We start from the raw sequence: 20,487 nt of genomic DNA, 5'->3' as shown, positions 1-20,487 counted from the left end.
CCTGCCACCCCCTCAACAGAATTTTCCTAGTATATGTCCAGGCCCACAGAGTTGAAATCTGATCTTCTGATATTAAAAATGTACAGGTGAGATCGTTATTGCCTCCTCCTTCTGAACGAACATATTCCACACATATGCTAAGGCATCAGGGAAGATGCTGTTCCCTTTTGCCTGGCCTTAGTGCCTATCCTTCCATTCAAGATACTGAACTTTAGCAGATGTGTTCAATAGCTGCAAGACTGCAGTGCTGCGTTGGAATTTGACCACCAGTGTATAGCTGCTGAGATGAGTTTCCACCAAGAGAAAGTGTAGATTTGTGTGCCTGGTCAAATTCTATTCTCTGTAGTTACCTTTGCTATCAGATACTAATAATGTTCAGTTTCCTGGTCAGGTGAAATATACTTACCTCATGCTAAGCCTTGTGTACGTTTAAATGGTGCTATTTATTCTTCTGTTTCAACAAAGCCCAAACTGCGATGAAGTGTTAAATGTAATCATTTCTCTATTGTTACATACACAGGCAGCTGAAGAAGTTAGATGAAGACAGTTTAACCAAGCAACCTGAGGAAGTATTTGATGTGTTAGAGAAGCTTGGAGAAGGGTATGTGTTCTTTTCCACTGTGCCCAATGTATGTTTCTCTAAGACCAGATCTAAGTAATGGCTATATGCTCAGTGGTCTCTGATTTTTCACTTTTGTTATGATCCTGTTACTGCAAAGGTATGTATTGACATAGTGATGGTGTTTGGTTAGTAACAGAATAAAGAATTTATTTCCCAAGAGTATGATAAGTCAAACAGTAGCTCACGGCTCAGCAGTAGGGGTTTTCAACAAACGTTGTTGAAAAATGCCAGTCTGGAATTGATAGGGCTGTTTGGGAACTCGAGAGGTTTTGTTAGTTTGTCCATGGTAGTTCATCTTGCAGAAGGTCTGCATGGTGGAAATGAACTACTAATGCATTGTGCCACTTGGTAAGGCAGAGCAGTGTGGGAATGCTCAGTGAGTGACGTGTTTGCTTTCTTAAGTAGTTCATTTGAAAAAGCTGAGTTGTAAATCTGCCTGGCTGCTGTAAGTAAAAAAGCTGGAAATAAAGACAGATAATATCTGACAAGAACAGGCAAAACCCCTCTAACAAGAGCTGTAGTTCTTGCTGATGCTCACCTGGTACTGTGTGCTGGAAGAAGGGAGAATTGTATTTGTTGGATTTGTGTAAAAGGCCATTCCAAAGCTACGGGCAGTGTATTGATGCCCGTAATTTCCAGAGCTCTCCTCTGACAGTCTTGGTGTGCTGTGACTTATTTGTAGTATTATAGCGTTTAGAACTTAGTGGGCTGATTGTTTACACTAAAATACAAAACATTGTTAGTAGTAGGATAGTTAGTTTTTTACCTGGTGGCTGCACTTGCAAAAAGCAAAACCATAATGTTTGCATTTTTAAAATGTTACTGTATTCAGTGTTTGTTTAATATTTTGTTTCATAGTTCCTATGGCAGTGTGTTCAAAGCCATTCATAAAGAAACGGGTCAAGTTGTTGCAATTAAACAAGTTCCTGTGGAATCTGACCTGCAAGAGATTATAAAGGAAATATCCATAATGCAGCAATGTGACAGGTAAATGTATACTGCAAAACTCATTATTGGTATGCAAAGAAAAGTATTGTCTATGATCTGGCATTTAATCAAATAAAAGCCATGATGTTGCCTTAAATGTTTTTTAAAAGGCTGGACTTGTACGATCAAGTTACCTCATATCAGCTGACTCATGTTAACTGACCATTTGAGTAGTCTTAATCCAAGCAAAGGTAAGACAACAAAAATGTAGCTTGCAACAAGAGAGCATTAAGCTAAGTTGAATAACCTTGCACTTGCTGCCAGCGAAGAGCCAAGCGTGCGAGCAGTGACTGCAGCTCTCCCCACGCGCCGTCACTTGTTGAACAGTGGTAACTTGATTGTGTGCTACAACAGCAGTTCCCATGGCTGAAGGGGCAATGACTTCTAAACAGGTTTTGGTATGGACATAGAAAATTGTTCAAGAGGGGTTTTGTTTGGTTTTAAGGGGCCTGTGGATGAGAGCCACTAACGCATGACTGCTCTTGCATGTGCATAACCTACATGCTGTCATCTGCTTGGGTGGCAGAGTTGTTCTGCCTGTGCAGGTTCTAGTGCGGTGCAAGGCTATCTGCTGATCTGGGCATCCTCAGAATAACTTGCTGGCAGCTCTGTGGGCTGATGGTTGGCTCTCTGGGTTGCCTCTGCATGTTTCTTATGGGAAGAGGTGTTGTAATAACTTGGCTAATGAAGAGCTCATGGGTGTGGAAGACCTCCTGTCAAAGTGTGGTCTAGGCTGAAAGTTTAAAATAGACTAATTTTTTTCTGCTGTTATGAATCTACCCTTAAGAAACACCACTTTGATGGATTTCAGGCATAGAAAACCATTTAAAATAAATTACATTAGCAATATAAAACTATGGTCCCAGTCACTCACTCTACTGCACTTCGCACTCGCTATCTTTAAATGGAGGTGACTGGTAGCAGACAACAAAATGTAACTTGAAAATAATTTCTTTGTGAAAAATCTTATTGTGTAACTTGGAAAGCATTTCTAGGTGTCTCTTAAAAGAAATTAAATATTAACATTGTAAAGCCTAAAATGAGACCTCACGGTTATGAACAGCAGAGGGAGTGAATCACTGGAGCATCGTGGGTTTTGTGCAAGCATTAAGGGACACAGCGTGGTGTGACTGGCTTACTATTTTTATAGTTTTTCATTAGAAAACATGCAGCAGAGGATAGATGAAGTACACTGCTGTTCCTTAGCTCTGTTCCTGTAAAATCAGGGGACAGTCTTTCGGTTCGTTTTCTGCTTTACCTTCTCCAGAGGACAGATGGTTATGCTGACCAATACACTTTACTAGGTCGTTTGTTTTTTGGGGCAGCCAGGTAGCTGAGAGACAATTGAGATTTGTCTCAGGATTGAGAGACAATCCAAGGTTGTCCTGGGTTCCTAAAATACATTGTGGGTTAAATTGTAGAAACAAGTGGGTGTATGTGGTAGTGGGGGAACATTCCTCTTGATGAACATGATAGCTGTTTTTCAGCAAACTTTGGACCTTATTTAATGTTTCCATGTGGTTGCAAGTGCTCTGCAGGAGCTTTACCACAGGCTGCACTGGTTTGTTTCTCATTCCCTTGTCCTGCCTTGTTGCTTGCCACAGCACTGACCTTGTAATCCAGTTCAGGGAGCTAAACCAGACTGAAAGCTAATCTCTCCTTATTTCTGTAGGACAGATTTTTAGACGGTTTAGCTCCCTGAACTGACTTATTGGTGGGTCAGATGAGCACTGCTGTGGGGAAGAGGCTTGGCAGAACTGCAGTAGCCCTGTGCAAGTTCAGACTGTTTTGGAATACTTTTGATCAGGGTTTCAGTCGCACTTCAACTCTGAATTTCTAAAACATACTTAGGGACTCTGCAGTGTATTGTGCTTATTCAGTTACACTGGTTACTGGTATTTGACCCTTTGTTTTCTTCTGCTTTTTTTCACATCTCACAGTCCTCATGTGGTGAAATACTACGGCAGCTATTTTAAGAACACAGACCTGTGGATAGTCATGGAATACTGCGGCGCTGGATCTGTGTCTGATATTATTCGATTACGAAATAAAACTGTACGTTCTTTCTCATTTGAATGTATGAATAGGAAAATACGCGTGTCCAGCAGCGTAAGGATGCTGAGTTGTTTGGGTGTAATTCTCACTGTGTTCAATGCCTGATGCAATCACTGGCCATAACTTGAGATGCAGTCCCTTTGTGCCTCTGGAAATGAAAGCTGATCACATTGATCGAGTTTTGGTTATCTAGATAATGTAATCAGTGGCGCAGACTTCAGTTTGTTGGTTTTCCTGAAAACTCAGACCGATTCTGAATACCAGTCTACTTTGCCTTACTGTGGTTATTGCGGGATAAGAATTAGTAGTTGAGAGAGGGTTATAGTGTGTGAAATATGGTACCTGCGTATACATATGCTGGTTGTAATCTAATTCTACATAATGCTGTAGGTAGCTGACTAATTTCCCATTAGCATGGCAATCTTTAATGAAGGCAATTAAATGCCAATTAATGAATCTCAGGAAAACACAACTGAAACACGATAGTGTTAAGTTTCAGCAGCTGTAACTCTTCTTTTCTTTAGCTCACTGAGGAGGAAATTGCTACTATAGTGCAATCGACACTGAAAGGACTAGAGTACCTGCATTTTATGAGGAAGATACACAGGGACATCAAAGCTGGAAATATATTGCTAAATACAGAGGGACATGCTAAACTTGCAGATTTTGGAGTGGCAGGACAACTTACAGTAAGTAAAACCAAGATGGTTGTGTACAATTCAGTTTATCTTTAACCTGTGTGCGAGTATGATGTGCTTGTGGAGACTTTAAAAAAATTGCTCTAAACTGTTTTTTAGAACTTTACATCAACAATGAGATGCTAAGCCATCAACAGATTAGAGCAGAGTTTCCTCTTTGTAAGCTGTTACATCTAAGTATTGGTTTGCAATAGCACTTGCTGTTTTCTTCAAGATATGTGTAAATTCTGTAAGCACATTTCAATTCCTTTTTACAGTCCTCCATATCCCAGTCTTGCTGAGTCTAATAATGTGCATGCATGCAAGCGGAAAATAATTGGGGTGATAATTCATTAGCAGATGTTTGTGGCTAATACAGTTGCCATTGTCTGGATTTTTATCGTGTTCTTTTTAGGACACCATGGCAAAGCGGAACACAGTTATAGGAACCCCATTTTGGATGGCTCCAGAAGTGATTCAAGAAATTGGGTATAATTGTGTTGCAGACATCTGGTCTCTGGGAATCACTGCAATAGAAATGGCTGAAGGCAAGCCACCGTATGCAGATATTCATCCGATGAGGGTAAGGACTCTGGCCTTTCAAAATTTATTGCTCTGCGGAAAGGATTTGCTATTATAGCTGGCTGAATAACATATCAACGTGCCATCTTGTTTTTAATTTAGAGTAGATGATTTGTTTTCTGTCAGTTATTTGTACTGTTGATTAAATGAAAAATAGGTCTTGAGAAGGAGAATCAGCATGGGTATGAAAGTCCTGTTCTGTGAAGTCATAGCTGAAGCTCTCTGTATTGGGTGTGAAGAAACATATTTTCAGTTGTATTATCCAAAGTGGTTTGTGGTGGGTTTTGGTTTTTTTAATGCGAGCAGAAATGTTTAAGTGTTAAAAATGGCAGATTCACACATTTTGGGGCACATAATAGTTCAGAAGTGCAGGCACCTGTTGAGGAAAGTCTGATTTCTTGCTACTTGATCCCTCTGAGCAAATTTATTTGTAATATTGGCACAAAATCTTCAGAAGCAGCAGTCTTAAAATATCACTCATTCTTTAGTACCAGTATATGTTTGAGTGTATTTATGTTGTACTGTTGGAAAGCTTTGTATTTTGTTTGGAGATCTGGAATACTTTTCTGTTTTCAGGCAATTTTTATGATTCCTACCAATCCCCCTCCAACATTCCGGAAACCAGAGCTCTGGTCAGACAATTTTATGGACTTTGTAAAACAGTGTCTTGTTAAGAGCCCGGAGCAGCGTGCCACTGCAACACAGCTTCTGCAGGTCTGCCTTTTCTTACAAGAACATAAGCTCTAGAGAAGGCTTGCTAGGGTAGGCAGTGCTACGTGTCTTTTGATGTTGGTTTCATTTCTTGCTGCTCCTGCTCGCTACAGATTTTACTTTTTAATATCTCATTTTAAAATTTTTACGCTCAACTTCATCTTTTCTGTTCTTTTCTAAAAACCAGTCTAACTTCAACTTCCTCTCTTTGTCTTCTCTGGGTGTGTGTTTTTTTTTGTTTGCTTTGCTTTTGAAGGACTTTGGGGGTTTTGTTGATTTGGTTTGGTTTTTTACTTTCAAATTTTCACCAGCACTGCCAGGAAACTGCCTCTTAAAACACTAAAAAGCAGAGGCTAAATGAAAGTGGTTGCTCAGAATGGTCTAGGCATGGTGGTGATCTGTGTAATTGGTGCTCAGCAAGAGGCAAGCGGAGCTGTGAGAGGGGAATGAGCCCAAGGTCTGAGAGCAGTAGTGCCTTTGGGGCACGATCGTGTCTGGAGGGTGGGAGATCTTCCTCCTGTGCCAAACAGGAGTGTTGGATTTTAATTTTAGTAATGTATCAAGTTAAACCTTAATTTTGATTGGAAGTAGGCCATAGTAACAATGTTTTATTGTTATATCTTAGTTTGGATGCAGTGCTTATTTGTTTTTAAAATACTTCTCAGCATCCATTTGTTAAAAGTGCCAAAGGAGTGTCAATTCTGCGAGACTTGATTAATGAAGCAATGGATATCAAACTGAAACGTCAAGAGGCACAGCAGCGTGAACTAGATCAAGACGATGAGGAAAATTCAGTGAGTATTTAATAGTAACAGTGTACAAAGTTCAAATTCTTGCTCCTTTCATAAAGCTTAGCTGCTTTGGGTTTTGGGTTTGAAATATTTTGTCCAATCGCCTGTGGATTTGACTTGGTTGTCAAGTTTTCTACTTTATGACTGCTTAACCTGATGCTTGGTCCCTGCTCAGTCTTTATATTTGAGTGGGATAGCCAGCATGTATGTCTTACTCTTTAGCTTATTTAGTGATTGAATAGGTCTACAAAGTAAGGGTTGATATATCCGCAAAAGACTCTTATTTATTTTTCCAGTTGGATTACATTATTTATGCAGTAATGAGAATTTGTCGTTGTAAATTCAGGTCTTAGATTGGTCTCCTGGTATAAAACAATAATATCATCTGTGATGCTCTATAATATAAGTATGTTTTGTTGTTTTACGATTGTTGTGCTTTAGAACCCCCCTTATAGAAACTTTCTACTACACAAGAGCAACCAACAGAAACTTGAGGTGAGGGCATGACAAGTATTCAGGGGATTGCTGTGAATTTAAGTTTGAGCTCCTTGTTTCAGTGGTTACAGCATGTGAATATGGAAAGCATGTTGAAAGCTGTTTTTTGAGCCTCTGCCTGCTTCAGCCTGAATAAATGAAATGAAAAGGCATTGAATGCCAGTCCTTTTCAGAGGTTAAACTTGAATGGCATGGTCCACAGTATTTATGCTGAAGACATCGTTTGTCTAGCCAGTTTAGGACCATCTGTTTATTCAGTATGGAAGTAACCTTATTGGTCACGTTGCCATGATGTTGACTTTAAGAGTATTGTCTCTACCCTCTCTTCCTCGTTTCTGACTGATCTGGAGTCACGTTGCTGAGAGATGATGTCTATGGACTTGAATGGTCTCTGTTGGTGTGTGTGTTTTCCCGAAGCTTCTCTACTCTGTGTCTTACTAGCAGTAAAGTGTTCCCAAGCACTTCTCAAGTGCTGTGGAAATTTCTGCTGTAGTCCTTTGTTAAATGATGTGTAGCTGACGAATTTATTATTACTTCTCACCCACTCATCTCCACATAAAATTACTTTTTCTCCATTAACATTTTGTGTAGTTTTCTCCTCCTCTTGCTATTGGTTTTGAGGTTGGGAAGATTACATAGACGCCCTTGACAGAACAGATAAAACGTGTGGAACACCAGAACATGGGCGGGTGTGCTACTTTCTTTCAATGACATTGAGGTGGAGTATTACAGCTTGATGTGTGAGACCTGTGTTTTCCGTCTAACACTAATATAGATCAGTAAGTCCATGATCACATGTAAAGAATTGTGAACTTTGTCCTTACAACAAAACATGAGCATCTCATCCAAGGTGACATTTCCAAAAAACTGAAGAAACTTTGACCTTGTTCTTCATGAAATCCTAGCCACATACATAGTTAGGGATGAGCATCCCACCTAATGCAACTACCTCTGGCTAATGTAGCTATCTGCCAGGAAGCTGTCCTACCAGAATTTGTTTCAGAAGCTTGTGTTTCCCTACAGTGAGTCTCTTGAGCCTTGAGAGCAATAATTCAAGCTTCTATAATATTAGTACCTGTTTACAGATGGAAGGATAAGAAATAATTTTCATCTGGAAAAAATGACTAGACTTTGACAATTAATTCCTTTTTAAAGATTTGCAAATTTGGTTCATTTTTCTTCAGTGCTTCTGAAGTTTATAGCAAGTAAAACTACCTAAATGTTAAAGACAGACTTCTAAAAAAATAGGGTGCTGTTTTTTCTTCAGTGTGCCACATGCACTGCAGACTTAGACCTGTTGCTCTCTAATAACTACTGACTCCTCAGTGCACTGTACCACTAGAGATAGGGGGTTTAGGTCAACTGTTAAAACCGGCAGCATGAATAGAAACACTGATGACAGAATGAGTATTATAATCTACTCTTATGGACAGGTCACCAGGTCAGAAATGAGATACAACCTGCATTGAGAAGCTTCTGCTGATTATTTATCTGTTCTCTTATTTATCATGCTGTCAGAAAAGTATGAAGACTTTTCATTACCTGTTTGGAGATGACGGGGGAGAACTATGCATCAAACAAAATGTTGCTTCTATGTGTATTTGTAAAAATCTTTGAATTAGTAAGACTTGCCAGTGTCCTTGAATACAGGCATTCTTCAGGCGACTTCACCACTATCAATAAAAATGTATTTACGGCATCCTTGTACAGGAAGAAGATGAAACGGATTCAGGTACCATGGTGAGGGCGAGTGGAGATGAAACTGGTACCATAAGAGCTGTCAACACGATGAGTGATGGAGCCAACACAATGATAGAACACGATGGCACCTTGGAATCCCAGTTGGGTACAATGGTCATAAACACAGAAGAGGAAGAGGAGGAGGGCACCATGAAAAGTAAGAAAACATCTTTTACTTCTAGAATATTACTTAGGACCTGATGTAGGCTGTGATATGTATTCCCAACCCACTTAGATATTTTTGGTAGCTTGTCATAGCTTTTGGTTGTAGGGAGCTAGAAACTCGGGTCAGTGCCCTCTGGCAGTGGAGGGGAGGCCCTTTCTAGGTCTTAGTCTGAGGCTGTTCTTTGTAGTCTTGCATTTGGTATAGCTGATGGGTTATGGACAATTTCTGTAAGCTTCTTGTGCTGATTGAATAAGATCTGATTCTAGCTAGTGTGGGGACTTTTGTTGGTTCTGTCATCTTCACAGAATGTAGGGGAAGGGAGGCTGTGCATAGGGTTAATAAAAAATGTGTTGCTTTAGAAGGTGACCTGGCTGTAACCTGACATCTGAAAACAGCAAGACTGTTTCAGAGCTGATGCACCAAATCAAGGGCTACATTTGTGAAATGAGAAATACCTTGCGTGCTTCAAGCACAGCAAGGCACACAGTGGGAAGAGCTAGCATCTCTTCTTTAGTGTTACTTTAATCACTAAGGACAACTGAACAAACTCTCTTGCTGTTCTGAGACATTCAAGTAGAAATGTATTCTGCCCTAAAATAGAGAAGCTTACTAAAACGACAAGCCTTGTCAAAGAATGCAAGTTTTAAAATGATGTGACTTTGATCTCTGGTAGTCTGTGGAAGACCTCACAGCTGGAGCTGAAAAAGGGTTAAAAGTCTTTCTTTGAAAGAAGTGGCAGGGAGACCCTCCCTGGAAAAGTATGACTAGAAGGAAAAGAATATTTTTCAGTTATGGATTCTCATAGAAATCTGTTCCCGCTGCTTGGATAGCCTCAACAATATTGAGGCGGAGGTGGTCCTGGCTGACTGGGCTTGCCAGCATGGATGTCTGTTCAAGGACCGAGGAGAGTGCTGAGTGGGGGCTTGGCAGCAGCAAAGTACAACCATCCATAGGCAAGGCTTGTTCTGTTGGCTCTTGTACTGCTTCTGAAGGTTTCCTTGGCCGTCAGATTTTGAACCTTCAGCTATTGCAGGAGATAAAAAAAACTACTCAACACATTTTGCAAAACCCTTTTCTCAGGAATTTCCATGTTGAAATATTCCATGTGGGGGCCCTCTAGAGCTTGTGCAAAGATCCTGCTTTTGAGAGTGACGTTTCAGCAGAACCCGTTTAAGTTTTCTGAACTTTGGCAAACACTGATTCAGCACATTAAAAAAGAGGTGTCAGCCCATGTAGCAGCTTGTGGCAACAAAGAAAGTGGTGTGACAGCATCAGGGTTTGAGGATCAAGCTCTAGGAAGGACATAGATGCTTAGAGTAGCTTAAAGGTGCACAAAGAGTGGGAGATGTTAACAGCCTTAAATAAACATAGTGAAGTTGCAGTTTCTTTACAGACAGGCAATGCTGTTAGTTTCTCACCATCAGCATGTATTGTTCCATTTAACGATTCACAATAACGAGTTTTATTGCCTGTGATGCTCCTGTACTGGCTACCAAAGGTGTGCGCAAGTAAAGCGCCTCATTGATCTGTCTTCTTGGGTTTAACATGCTTATCTTCTCACCAGCCTTTTAAGATTGCAGCGCTTGTAACTCAAAAGCATCTAATGCTCTCTGCAGAGTAGTGTACGGGGGTTTGAGGAGGTGCCTTTGACCACCCCTGCCTTGCAGGGCCACGGCTCTCGTTTCGAGCAGAACCAGTTAGGAGGGTATAGCAGGGTCTTTGATACCGCGTGGTATCTAACCTCGAGAGGGAGCTCCACGTCAAGCTCTGAGAGCTTTGGGTCTGTGACTAGAAACTCGAGTTTTCACTTTACCCCCTCCTTAGACTTCAGACTTCTTAACAGCGCTGTTCTTGGCTGCTGCTGGCTACCAGTGCCTGAAGCTGCGCGTGCGGCACAAGTGCCTGAGCAGCTCTGCCTTCTGGAGGAAGCATTTGGGGGTCCTGGTGCAAGTGATGGGTGGCACTGGTACCACTTCCGTGTCAACGGGTTTCCCACAGTGGTGTCTGATGAAACCCAGCTGCACTCAGTGTTCTCTGCTGCACCTTGTGCTGCATTTTAATAACTTGCACCTTGATTCCAAGGCATCTGACGTTAATGAAAATCTTTGTACCAGACTAAAACAACTTTTCCTTAACACCTTATTCTTATTCTTCTCCTTCCCCAGTAGCATAATTCTGAAATTCTGGCTGCTGCACAGAGCAGTTCTGTGATTGTTTCTTGGACACACTGCAAGGCAGCGTCTTTGAGCAGCTTGCCCTTCATGTGAATTGCCCATAGCTCCATTTTTCAGTTTGCCATTTCCATATTCATGTTCTCATAACATTCAGTTAAATTGATTTAACTGTAAAGCTCATCAGCCAGCTACAGAACTCTCTGGAGGGAGTTCTTTTTGTAATCTTAAATATAAATGTATTATTGCTGTTTGGAAACCACGGAGTTTGAAAAAGCTTCATTGATTCATATGTTTAAAGACATCTATATTTCACTTGGCAGCTTGTGTTATGACTCACAATAAAACCTGGTTTAAGTCAATAAAAAAGTTCTGGTTTTTCTTGGATGGCATTGTAGAATTTAGCTTCCCGAGGTGTCTTGGGCTTTTTAACTGCAATCTTCTGAGCTTGTGTTCTAGCCGTTCCTCCTACTTTAAAAAAAAAAAATAAAATAAAAAAAAAAACCTGTCTCTTCACCAGTTCTTGGTTTGGTTTTATTTCTTTTTAATGTAAAAAATGTTTATAGGACATTGAAATATGATTCTTTAGATAAGATTGTGTCAGGAATCTCTAGCAAACAAGTTCCAGTAGCCTTGAAAGTGATTTCAATTCATGACTTTTCAGGCTCAGAGGAAAAGTGTTCTTAAATTACAGGGTTTTACATAGTAGGGCAAGTTTTGGTTTGTAGTCAATTGAGCTATAATTCTGTTTGCTTAAATTCTTTCATTTGCTTGGCTTTTTTCTGGGCACTGAATATAAATACTCAAGCAGCATTAAAAATGTCACTGTGACATTCTGTTACACATTTCGAAAGCACTGAAGTGATTGCCTGAAACCACAGATACTAAATTGTGCTGCAACACATTTTACTTATAAATCGATTGCTATCATTACTTACGGATTGCAGTTAAACTATTCCAAGAAAACTTTGGAAGTAGCTGAAGAACTATAGATGAACAATGCTTTGTAATAACAGACATTTCCATTGGGCTTGAGAGCTAGAATAACTTTTGAACCCTTAATATGTCTAAAATCTTTTCTTAAAATTTTCTATGGGAGAATATATAGTGGTGCTAAACAGTGCAGCATTTTTTACTGGGTTTTTTTGGGTGTGTTTTTTTTTTTTTTTCCTATTTTATTTGTTATAGGTCCTTAGTGGAAACTTGGCATGAATTTGTCCTTTGATTTAAAGAGTGGAACATAATCTTATAATAAAGCAGATAAACATATTGCCTTCCTTGGACACTGCAATATGATCAGATCCAAGTGAAATAGAATCTAGTTTGTCTAGTACTAAAATCTGTCCTGTTTTCTATTTTAAAGTGCCTCTTGCTTGTTTAAGCACCAGATAAAATGACACTGGAGAATGTAGAATTACCAACACTGGTGTGAGTTTTTTGGGTTGAGATGTATGAGGGATCTGGATGTGGTGGAAGAATTGTGGGTGTGGGATTTGTGTTAATGCGGCATGCAGTCAGTAGAGCATCTGGTGCAGAGGTCAACCAGAAGCCCTAATAATTCTCTTGCCTCTACTTTGATAATGTAATGTGCAGGTAAAAATTCTTAATAGTTTGTGAGTGTTTAAAATAAAAAATTCTAGGCTTCATTCTTATAATACAGTTAGGGTGGTTTGGGTTTTCTTATGGCTTTGCCGTGCCCGTGCTGCTAAGCATGGTTGTGGCCTTTTAAAAAGATGTTTTCCCTATTGAGGGTAGATTGGGTTTCATTAGTAAACTAAATGAGCTAAGATGCAAACTTGGCAATTTCCTATTAGAAAAATGATTCAGACTAAGCTTGTTAGTCTTGGTGGCTTTGTGACACATCCCGCGGGTGACACTTAAACCTAAACCAGAGAAGTATTGCTGCCAAGACTTGGGGAAACTTTTTTCTGTGCTAATTAACCTGTGATTTTTCATGCAAAGCAATGACTGTAAAAGCTGTAACGTGAACAGCAGGATGAATATGGATGGTGGAAGGTTTATGTGATTGCACTAGTATTATAATTGAATAAAGTATTACTAGTATGAAGCTGAGGTAGCCATAGGTGGTGTAATATCAGATGTTATCCCAAAAAAAATGCAAATACATGTTATCCAAAGAGCTGATGCAGGTACTGTCAATAATAGCTCCACGTCTTGTCAGGATTTATGTTATGTGTACGTCAAATACATTTGCTGCGTTTTGCCTCTGATTTTCTCCGTGGATGATGGCTCTTTGTAGTTGCTTCCCACTAGTCAGAGTTATTAATGTCCAGTGATATAGTTCTGTGCTTAAAATAAATTGGTCCATTTAGCCATGATCAGACCATAAAACACACATTGTTATGCATTTAAATAACACACTGTTTATAGAAACACATGCATTGTTTAAATTCTTCTTGAACGGTAGGAATCACTGTACTGCCACTCTTGAGGTGCGGAGAATACAAATCTTCCCAGATAAGTCTTCCAGCTGTGTTGTTTTTTGACTTTTATTTTTAATAACAACTTTGCTGGCAAATTTGACATAAACAGCGGCCAGCACAGTGTGTTTGAGAAAGTCAAATTGTGCAGACATGCAAACGGTATTTTTGAGCAACGGGAGGAGTTGTATGTGCTGGCATTTTGTTGTGGAGTTTTCGCTGTAGGTTTTGGGGTTTCTGTTTGAATAGCGGTTCTGGACCCCAGAGCGGCATGCTAGCAACCGAAACAGTGGTTCTGCGTAGACTGAAGCATGAAGAAGAGCTAAGTCTGGCATCTAAGTTGGATGCTTGTCTGCCTTTGGTTGTCCTGAGTATTTGACAAAGCTTTAACGCTAAGACAAAGTTAATCATCTGTTAATATTTATCTTTTCAGAGATACTGAAATTGGAGAAAGAGGTGTATGTGTTTAACACAGCTATTTTTGCTGTTCCAAAGCACACCTGCGTTTGTGATGGTGGGGGATTGAAAGTAGGGGGATTTTTTTCTTTGGACAGAAGCATTGTCTTGAGGAAGATGGGACGTATATAACTAGCAGAGTCCTGAATAGCATACAGGAGGCAATAATACGCTTCAGGAGACTTAAACAAGAGACAGAGGAGTAGTAAATCACTTAGTATGTATATCTCTGTCCCATATGCATGCATATATTTGCATATACAGGCAAACTAACCTACCTGTCTCTTCTAAGAATAAATACACTTCCTGTTCAATCAGAATAAAACCTGGAGAAACCTTTGCTCCCGAGCAGGAATGAAAACTCTATAAACTCTTTAAATTCCTTAATTGCAGAAGTTTAAAGTGGATTTGTTTTTACCAGCAGATTTTCAGGGGCTTCAGGAAAGAAATATTCATTGCCATGTTGTTTTCTGTTTTCTCCAGACAAGCAAATGAGTTTACAGGTTGTGAATAAAATGTTATTTTATTACGTTAACAAATGCTTACTTGGCTATATGCCATTTGGGGGGCCTGATCTGTTACCCACAGTATGCTGGACCTGAAGACTGCATCCCTGTTGATGTGGTGGTTTCTTGTTAAGGTTTATCAGAACCCGAGTTGGATGAGGCAGGACGTGGAATGAAGTTCACTTCTTTCTTGATGCTCCTTCACATCTCGCTGCCTGTGTTACACACTGTGGTTGCTGGACTAAATAATTTATGTATTTACATGAAAGACAGAAGGTGTCCAATGAAAATTTGCAATGGAAGAAAGCTGCTGTATATTCATAATCTTTTCTGTTTTTTCAAGTAGAAGAGAGCCAAAAGGAGGTAACGTGGTCTTAAACAACTTTCATTACTGTGAGGATTTCCTCCTCTTTCAGAAAGGGTCCTTGATTACATATACCGCAGCTTTGGATGTGTGTTGGTACTCTTCTCTTCAGATGGCTTTCATGTCTTATATTCGTTAAAAGAGATTAATTAGAATACCTAGTGTTGATCTTTATGGTCATTTAGGAGCTCCTTCTTCATAGCAGGACCTGTCAGGTATGTTCTGCTTTGATTTAGTTTGAGATAGGCTGTAATTATGGGAAGGCTTTTCCTCATAAGTTTCAATGGATAGGAAGTGTTATGTGGTCTGCTTTTAATATGAGGAAATCTCAGCTAGTGTTGCCATGGGGTGAATTCATTAATGATGGAGCACTTTTTGCTCTGGTTGAATAAATTGGCATCTCTCTGCTCTGCTGCATAAAATGACTCAGTCCTGTTCATATTGTACAAATTATGCTGTCCAGCTGCTAAAGTTCATCTGTGATCTCTAAGAAATGGCCTGAAGCAAATAAAACTGCAATTCCATTTGAAATTTAATATTAATGAAGTGTTGCTTGCACATAATCATCAGGCGCTGTTTTCTGTATCCGAAGTGTGTGTGCGTTTTCAGTCTCAAAGTTACATTAATTCAATCGGAAGCAGCCAGAAGCTTACTGAGACTGCCAGGGACTGAGCCTGTTATGTGAGAAGTCAGTGAGATCTATGCTTATGTGGACCACTAAAGTGAAAGATGACATTGGCTACAAGAACTTCCTTTTTTTTTTAAAAAAAAAAAAAAAAAAAAAAAAAAAAGAGAGAGAGAGAAAAAAAGGAGAAGGTGAACACCATTTGAACGTGGGAGAGCTGAGGCTTGCTCAAGAACAAGTGGTATACTCTGGCTACCCGTAAACTTCAGGCTGGAACTGAGTGGGTTTATAACTCCAGGAGAACAGCAAGGACAAAGCAAAGCAATTTGCTTTACAATGGATCTTGATCCCTCAGTGAAAGGGACTATATAATCTTGTATATGGTAGCTGGAGGCTGTGCTGCTTGTCCCAGGGGATCCTTTCTGGCACCGTGTCTGACTAAAGGCAGCCATAGCTCTGCTCTCTTTAAAGTTAACGTGTGTGCTCTTCACCGCATCTCTGCAGAGCTGTTTTGAGCTCCTGTGCACAGGCGTGCAGCTTTCTGAGCTTGGTGCAGGGCATTCACGATACTTTCCTAGCACAAAATGTTTAAAACTTAAAAAATTTTGGTTCTGTTGCTCCTGATGCCTCATCCTCACAAAACAAGTACTCTCCAGAGCCGAGGCCAGCTGTATTTCTAAAGATTGCAGCCTCCTGATATCTTGACAAATACACATAAGTGTACCAAATATCGCAGCTTAGTTTGATATTGCTAATGTCGTAATTGATCACTTCATTGTTGTTGATTTACATTACCTGCTTTGTAGATTAATTTGTAACACCGTCTCCTGACAGTTCCCAGCCACAACTCTAGCTCTGATTTTTGTGATACAAGGGGGAAATCTCACTGTGGCTTCAAGAATAGGTATTTTAAGCATTAACTGTATAAACTGACTTGAGTAAAGAGCACACAAAATGTGCTCCTGAGGTTATCTTTCTCTTATGACAAGCTTTGTGACCCTAGAATAGTCACCCTAGGTAGATAATAGCAATCTCTTTCAAGAGCAAAGAATAATAAAATGAGGATTTTTCTGCTGTCAAGTTTGAGAAGAATAATTTTAGAGAAAAGCAGCAATTCTAGTTTCATTACTCAGCAAGCTTTTTCAGATAGATAGGAAGACTTCGTAAATCCCACTTTCCTTTTGAAGGCATCCTTTGAAGCTCGTGAGCTTCTCAAAATTTTCAATTGAGAGCTAATTTGACAAAGTTAACAAAATGAGTGCTTTGATTTCTGGGACTAGATGATACTGACTGATCTGGTTTCATGGGTATTCTTTACTGCTGGTTTATAAAGTAAATCTTTTGCTGGTTTAATTGACTGTGTTGTTTCTTCTTTATCATTCTACTTTCTCTGCAGCATCGTAGGGAAATACAAATGGCTTGAAGGCTCTCCACGTTTTCCTTTGTCATCTTTTGCTTGATTTAAGGCGGTGTTCTCTGCCTTTGGACCCACCAGTTTCTCATCTTTTTGTGTTCTCATGTCCAGCAGTACATGGTGGTATACTTTTCTAAACATGACTTTATGCCAGGCAGTGCTTGTGAGTTTTCTGCAGAGGGCTTCTGCTTTTGGCTGTGTGGCCGGCTGAACGCCGAGCAGTCCTCCTGGTGCCTGCGGTTCCGCACAGCTAGCCCAAACCTGCAATTCTGCAGTCAGCTGGACTGGCTCCAGTAGAGCTGTAGTGTTCCATTTGTGTAATTAATACAGCTCCTAAAAGATGAATGTGTATCTAAATGGTAGACTGTTAATGGCTCTGGGGAGCTCTCACGGCTCATCCTTATAAGCAACTCTTTAGGTTCCAAAATAAATGCGTGGTGAAGCCTTTCTTGTCATCGCAGGGTGACCTTTTTATAAAAGGCTCTTCTCTGCCACAGTTGTGATCTCACTTTCTGTCAAATGTTCATATTTTAGTCTAACCCTGTAAAAGTAGGAAGTTAAATGCTTTTTGGCACTGACACGTTCAGTGCAGTGTCATCTTTCAGCAGCATCTGCTTCTGCAAATAGCAGTAATCGATTTTTGTCTTCAGCTGCCTGTTATTGAAATCTTAAAGATATAGCAGTATGTAGGATTTTTTTGTTGAATTAAAAGCAGATCATCTTTGGAAAGATGATGCTGCTGTTAAGTGCCAAGATTGATGAAAAGAAATCCAGTTGTGCTGGAATGATAATTGATTTGGTGTAATGTCTTTCTGTCTCTAGGAGTGTTTCTGTCTGTCTTGCTGCACATACACCCCTGCTGAGATTATAGCAGCAACTAAAATTTCAGACATCTTAGATCTGTTTTCTGGCTATTTTTCATTTTATATTATCTTTTTTCCCCATTTTTTGTTTGTCGGTTAGCAATCTCTGTTTTACTCACTTTAAAAAAAACAACCAACACTAAATAAAGATGCAGCGTTACGTGTTGATGTGTAGAAATGTAGTAAAATTGGTGACTAATTGTCACGTGCATTGGAAAGGCCTGAGGTGACTGCAGGGTTGGAGGTGTCTGATGGTGGGTGTGAAGACTCTGAGTTGCAGAAGTGCTTGGCTTGGCAGGGACCTCGGGAGGTCATCGGTCCTGTTCCCTGTGCGATGTCAGGTGTGATTGCTTAGGGCTGTGCATAGTCACTGCAGCCCTGGTATAAGCAAACAGTCTTTTTTTTTTTTTCTTTTAAGAAAAAAGGTAGAAATGAACTGAATAAGCCAATGTCAATGGAGTGAAACGCTTGCTTTCAAAGTTTCCTGTACTACAAATAACTGTTTTCAAAACACAGAATACAAGCTTGATTTAGATTTTAACTTTTTTCCCTAGGAAGCCTGCGTTCCTGACACCTAGGCTGGCTGTCAGTAAGCTGCGTATAGTAGCCTAGGTAGTTGTGAATCTCTCTCTACAAAATTTGTTGGTGTTAAACATTGCCATGATCCTCCTTCTTCAAACAGGCTAGGCTGCAGCAGAATACAAGGGGTGTATTTACTTCATTCTAAATAAATGTTTGATCGCTTAGCAGTAATTGGATTGCTATTGTATTTCAGTAATTATTCCCAACAGCAAATCTGTTCTCTGCTTTGCAGACGTGTTCCCTAACTGACCTTCACGCAGCCTGTCTGAAGGTGTCTGTCTTGATCTAAGCCTGTACAATGATGGTTTTTGTGTTTTTTTAAAAAGGGGAACTACTGCCAGGGGTAGAATAATTTGTCTTTGCTCCAGTTGTCATGGTGCAAAAGTATAAGCACTTCAGTTCACGCTTGAGCTTTTAGCTGACCCTGGAGAGGCAGTACGATGCAGTGGTTTTTGCAAATGCATCGTGACATTTCAGGCTGTATAGAACCACACTTCTCTCAGTATCACAACACAGATATCCTGCCAAAATCTCTCATACTTCGCAGAAATTTTTTTCTGTGTGTAATAGGTCTATAGACAAATAACTTCCTGAATTACCTCATAGCTGACCAAGGTATTCATGCTCTTGTCTCAAGATCAGACAGTTTGCCAGGCAAGTTCTGGATCACTAGATGGCAATTTTACGTGCAAGAATAATATTTGGTGATTAAATCTTAATGGGTTCTCACAGTAGCTAGTACTTTTTCAAGAGGAAAGCAACACTGAGTATCCTTGGTGAGAATTTTCTTGTGATAGCCTGCCTTCTGTACAAACTCTTTGGGGAGAGTCTGCATTACGCAGACCCCACAAACCTATCAAAGGGTGGCTCCATCTCCTGTGTGCTTGTCTGAAGCTCTAAACCTTTGGTTGATTGCCTGCCTGACAGATTATATTTCTTTCAAATGTATGGCATTCAGCAGTGAACTTACTTTCACAGCCCAGACTTAGGTTATTCTGAAGCCATTTGCTGTTAACTGTAGTCCTAATCCTGCTTTCTGCTTTGTCTAAAACATGTGTTTCAAGTATGAGTAGCGTACTCCAGTGTCTAGAGAACCATATTTTATCAGAATAAAAACATTTTACTAGGTATTGTTACAGCGCTTAGTTCCGTTATGCTCACAGGTTTTTGCGAAGCATTTTATCATGAAGAGCAGCACAACGGCATTAAGCTGTGAGTCGTCCTTAGCTGCGTTTGTAGCTTCATGTTCTTGTGGTGCAGCCTGTTCAAGTGTGTTTGCTGTGCCAACCTGCCTCTTCATTTAGATTGAGACTCTTCACAAGATACTAGCTGCTCTGTAACTCCCAGGACTGGCCAGTTCTTAGCATGAGTAGCCTGGGCAGCATCTGATGCTGTGCCAGTTGCACTAGTAAAGCAGTCTTCCTTTGGAGATGCTGAAAGTCTTCTGGTCTTGACTTGCTGTGGAGTTAAATTTTGCGTTTTCTTTCTGTGTTGGCTTTTATGCTGTCTGTGCTAGGAATCGATATTTTCATCCTCTAGCTTTTCATCACTTCCTTCCCTGTTGCACTGTCGTCACCCTACAGCTGAAGCTGCCTTCTGTTCATGGAGCCACCTCCTTCCTCTCCAAAAGCACTGGGGATCTGCTTGGATCTGGGGACTTGTGACTCTGCGTTTCTCCCTTCAGTGATGGAAACCCGTTTCCCGAATGGATTGCTAGATTTATTTGTACGTAATGGTACTTAAATCACATGAGCAGGGATTCAGATGGTGTGGTGGCTAAAGAAGAAAGGATACGTTAGTGCTTACATCCCTAATCCCACCTGCTACCCAATGTATCTGGGCTCCCTGTGAGTGTGTAGTTTTTACTAGCTCATTGCTCTCAATGGATCAGCAGCATTCTCATTGTTGTTCTAACTTCTGCTTGTTCTAAAGAATAATTTAGACCAGTGAGAATAATGTGAATCTAGTTGCTCTCAGGCTTCTCTTGGCCATATCCTTTCTTCTCCCGTGAGTATGGGTGAACTCTTTTTATTAAGAGTAGTTCTCAGGAGGCTTATGAGACCTGCTCTTCAAAATAAAAGTATTCATATTTAGGGGATTATTTTGACATCTCTGTTTCTCTTTGTACCCTTGCCCATTCCTTATTACCCCAAGTTCCTTAAGCGCAGTCTAGAAGTGAATGTTTACTCTATATATGTGGCTTATTTGAGTAATCCGCTAAGAATGTGTGTTCAGAGGA

General features: G+C 40.1%; 1 protein-coding gene across 2 annotated transcripts in view; it reads left to right on the top strand.

Moving 5' to 3' along the window:
- Window positions 1-20,487, top strand: part of STK4 (serine/threonine kinase 4) — a 46,561-nt gene that overhangs the window by 2,049 nt on the left and 24,025 nt on the right. For both annotated transcript variants that reach the window (XM_080406028.1, XM_080406027.1), the window contains exons 2-9: window positions 521-601; window positions 1,481-1,609; window positions 3,550-3,664; window positions 4,189-4,353; window positions 4,757-4,924; window positions 5,500-5,637; window positions 6,300-6,428; window positions 8,631-8,817. In XM_080406028.1, coding sequence (XP_080262154.1) covers window positions 521-601; window positions 1,481-1,609; window positions 3,550-3,664; window positions 4,189-4,353; window positions 4,757-4,924; window positions 5,500-5,637; window positions 6,300-6,428; window positions 8,631-8,817 — 1,112 coding nt within the window. The remainder of the gene's footprint in view (window positions 1-520; window positions 602-1,480; window positions 1,610-3,549; window positions 3,665-4,188; window positions 4,354-4,756; window positions 4,925-5,499; window positions 5,638-6,299; window positions 6,429-8,630; window positions 8,818-20,487) is intronic.

Source organism: Falco punctatus (genome assembly GCF_963210335.1).
Source record: "Falco punctatus genome assembly, chromosome: 10".
NCBI lineage: Eukaryota > Metazoa > Chordata > Aves > Falconiformes > Falconidae > Falco > Falco punctatus.
The sequence above is the reverse complement of the archived record's forward strand: the minus strand, read 5'-3'. Positions and strand labels throughout refer to the sequence as shown.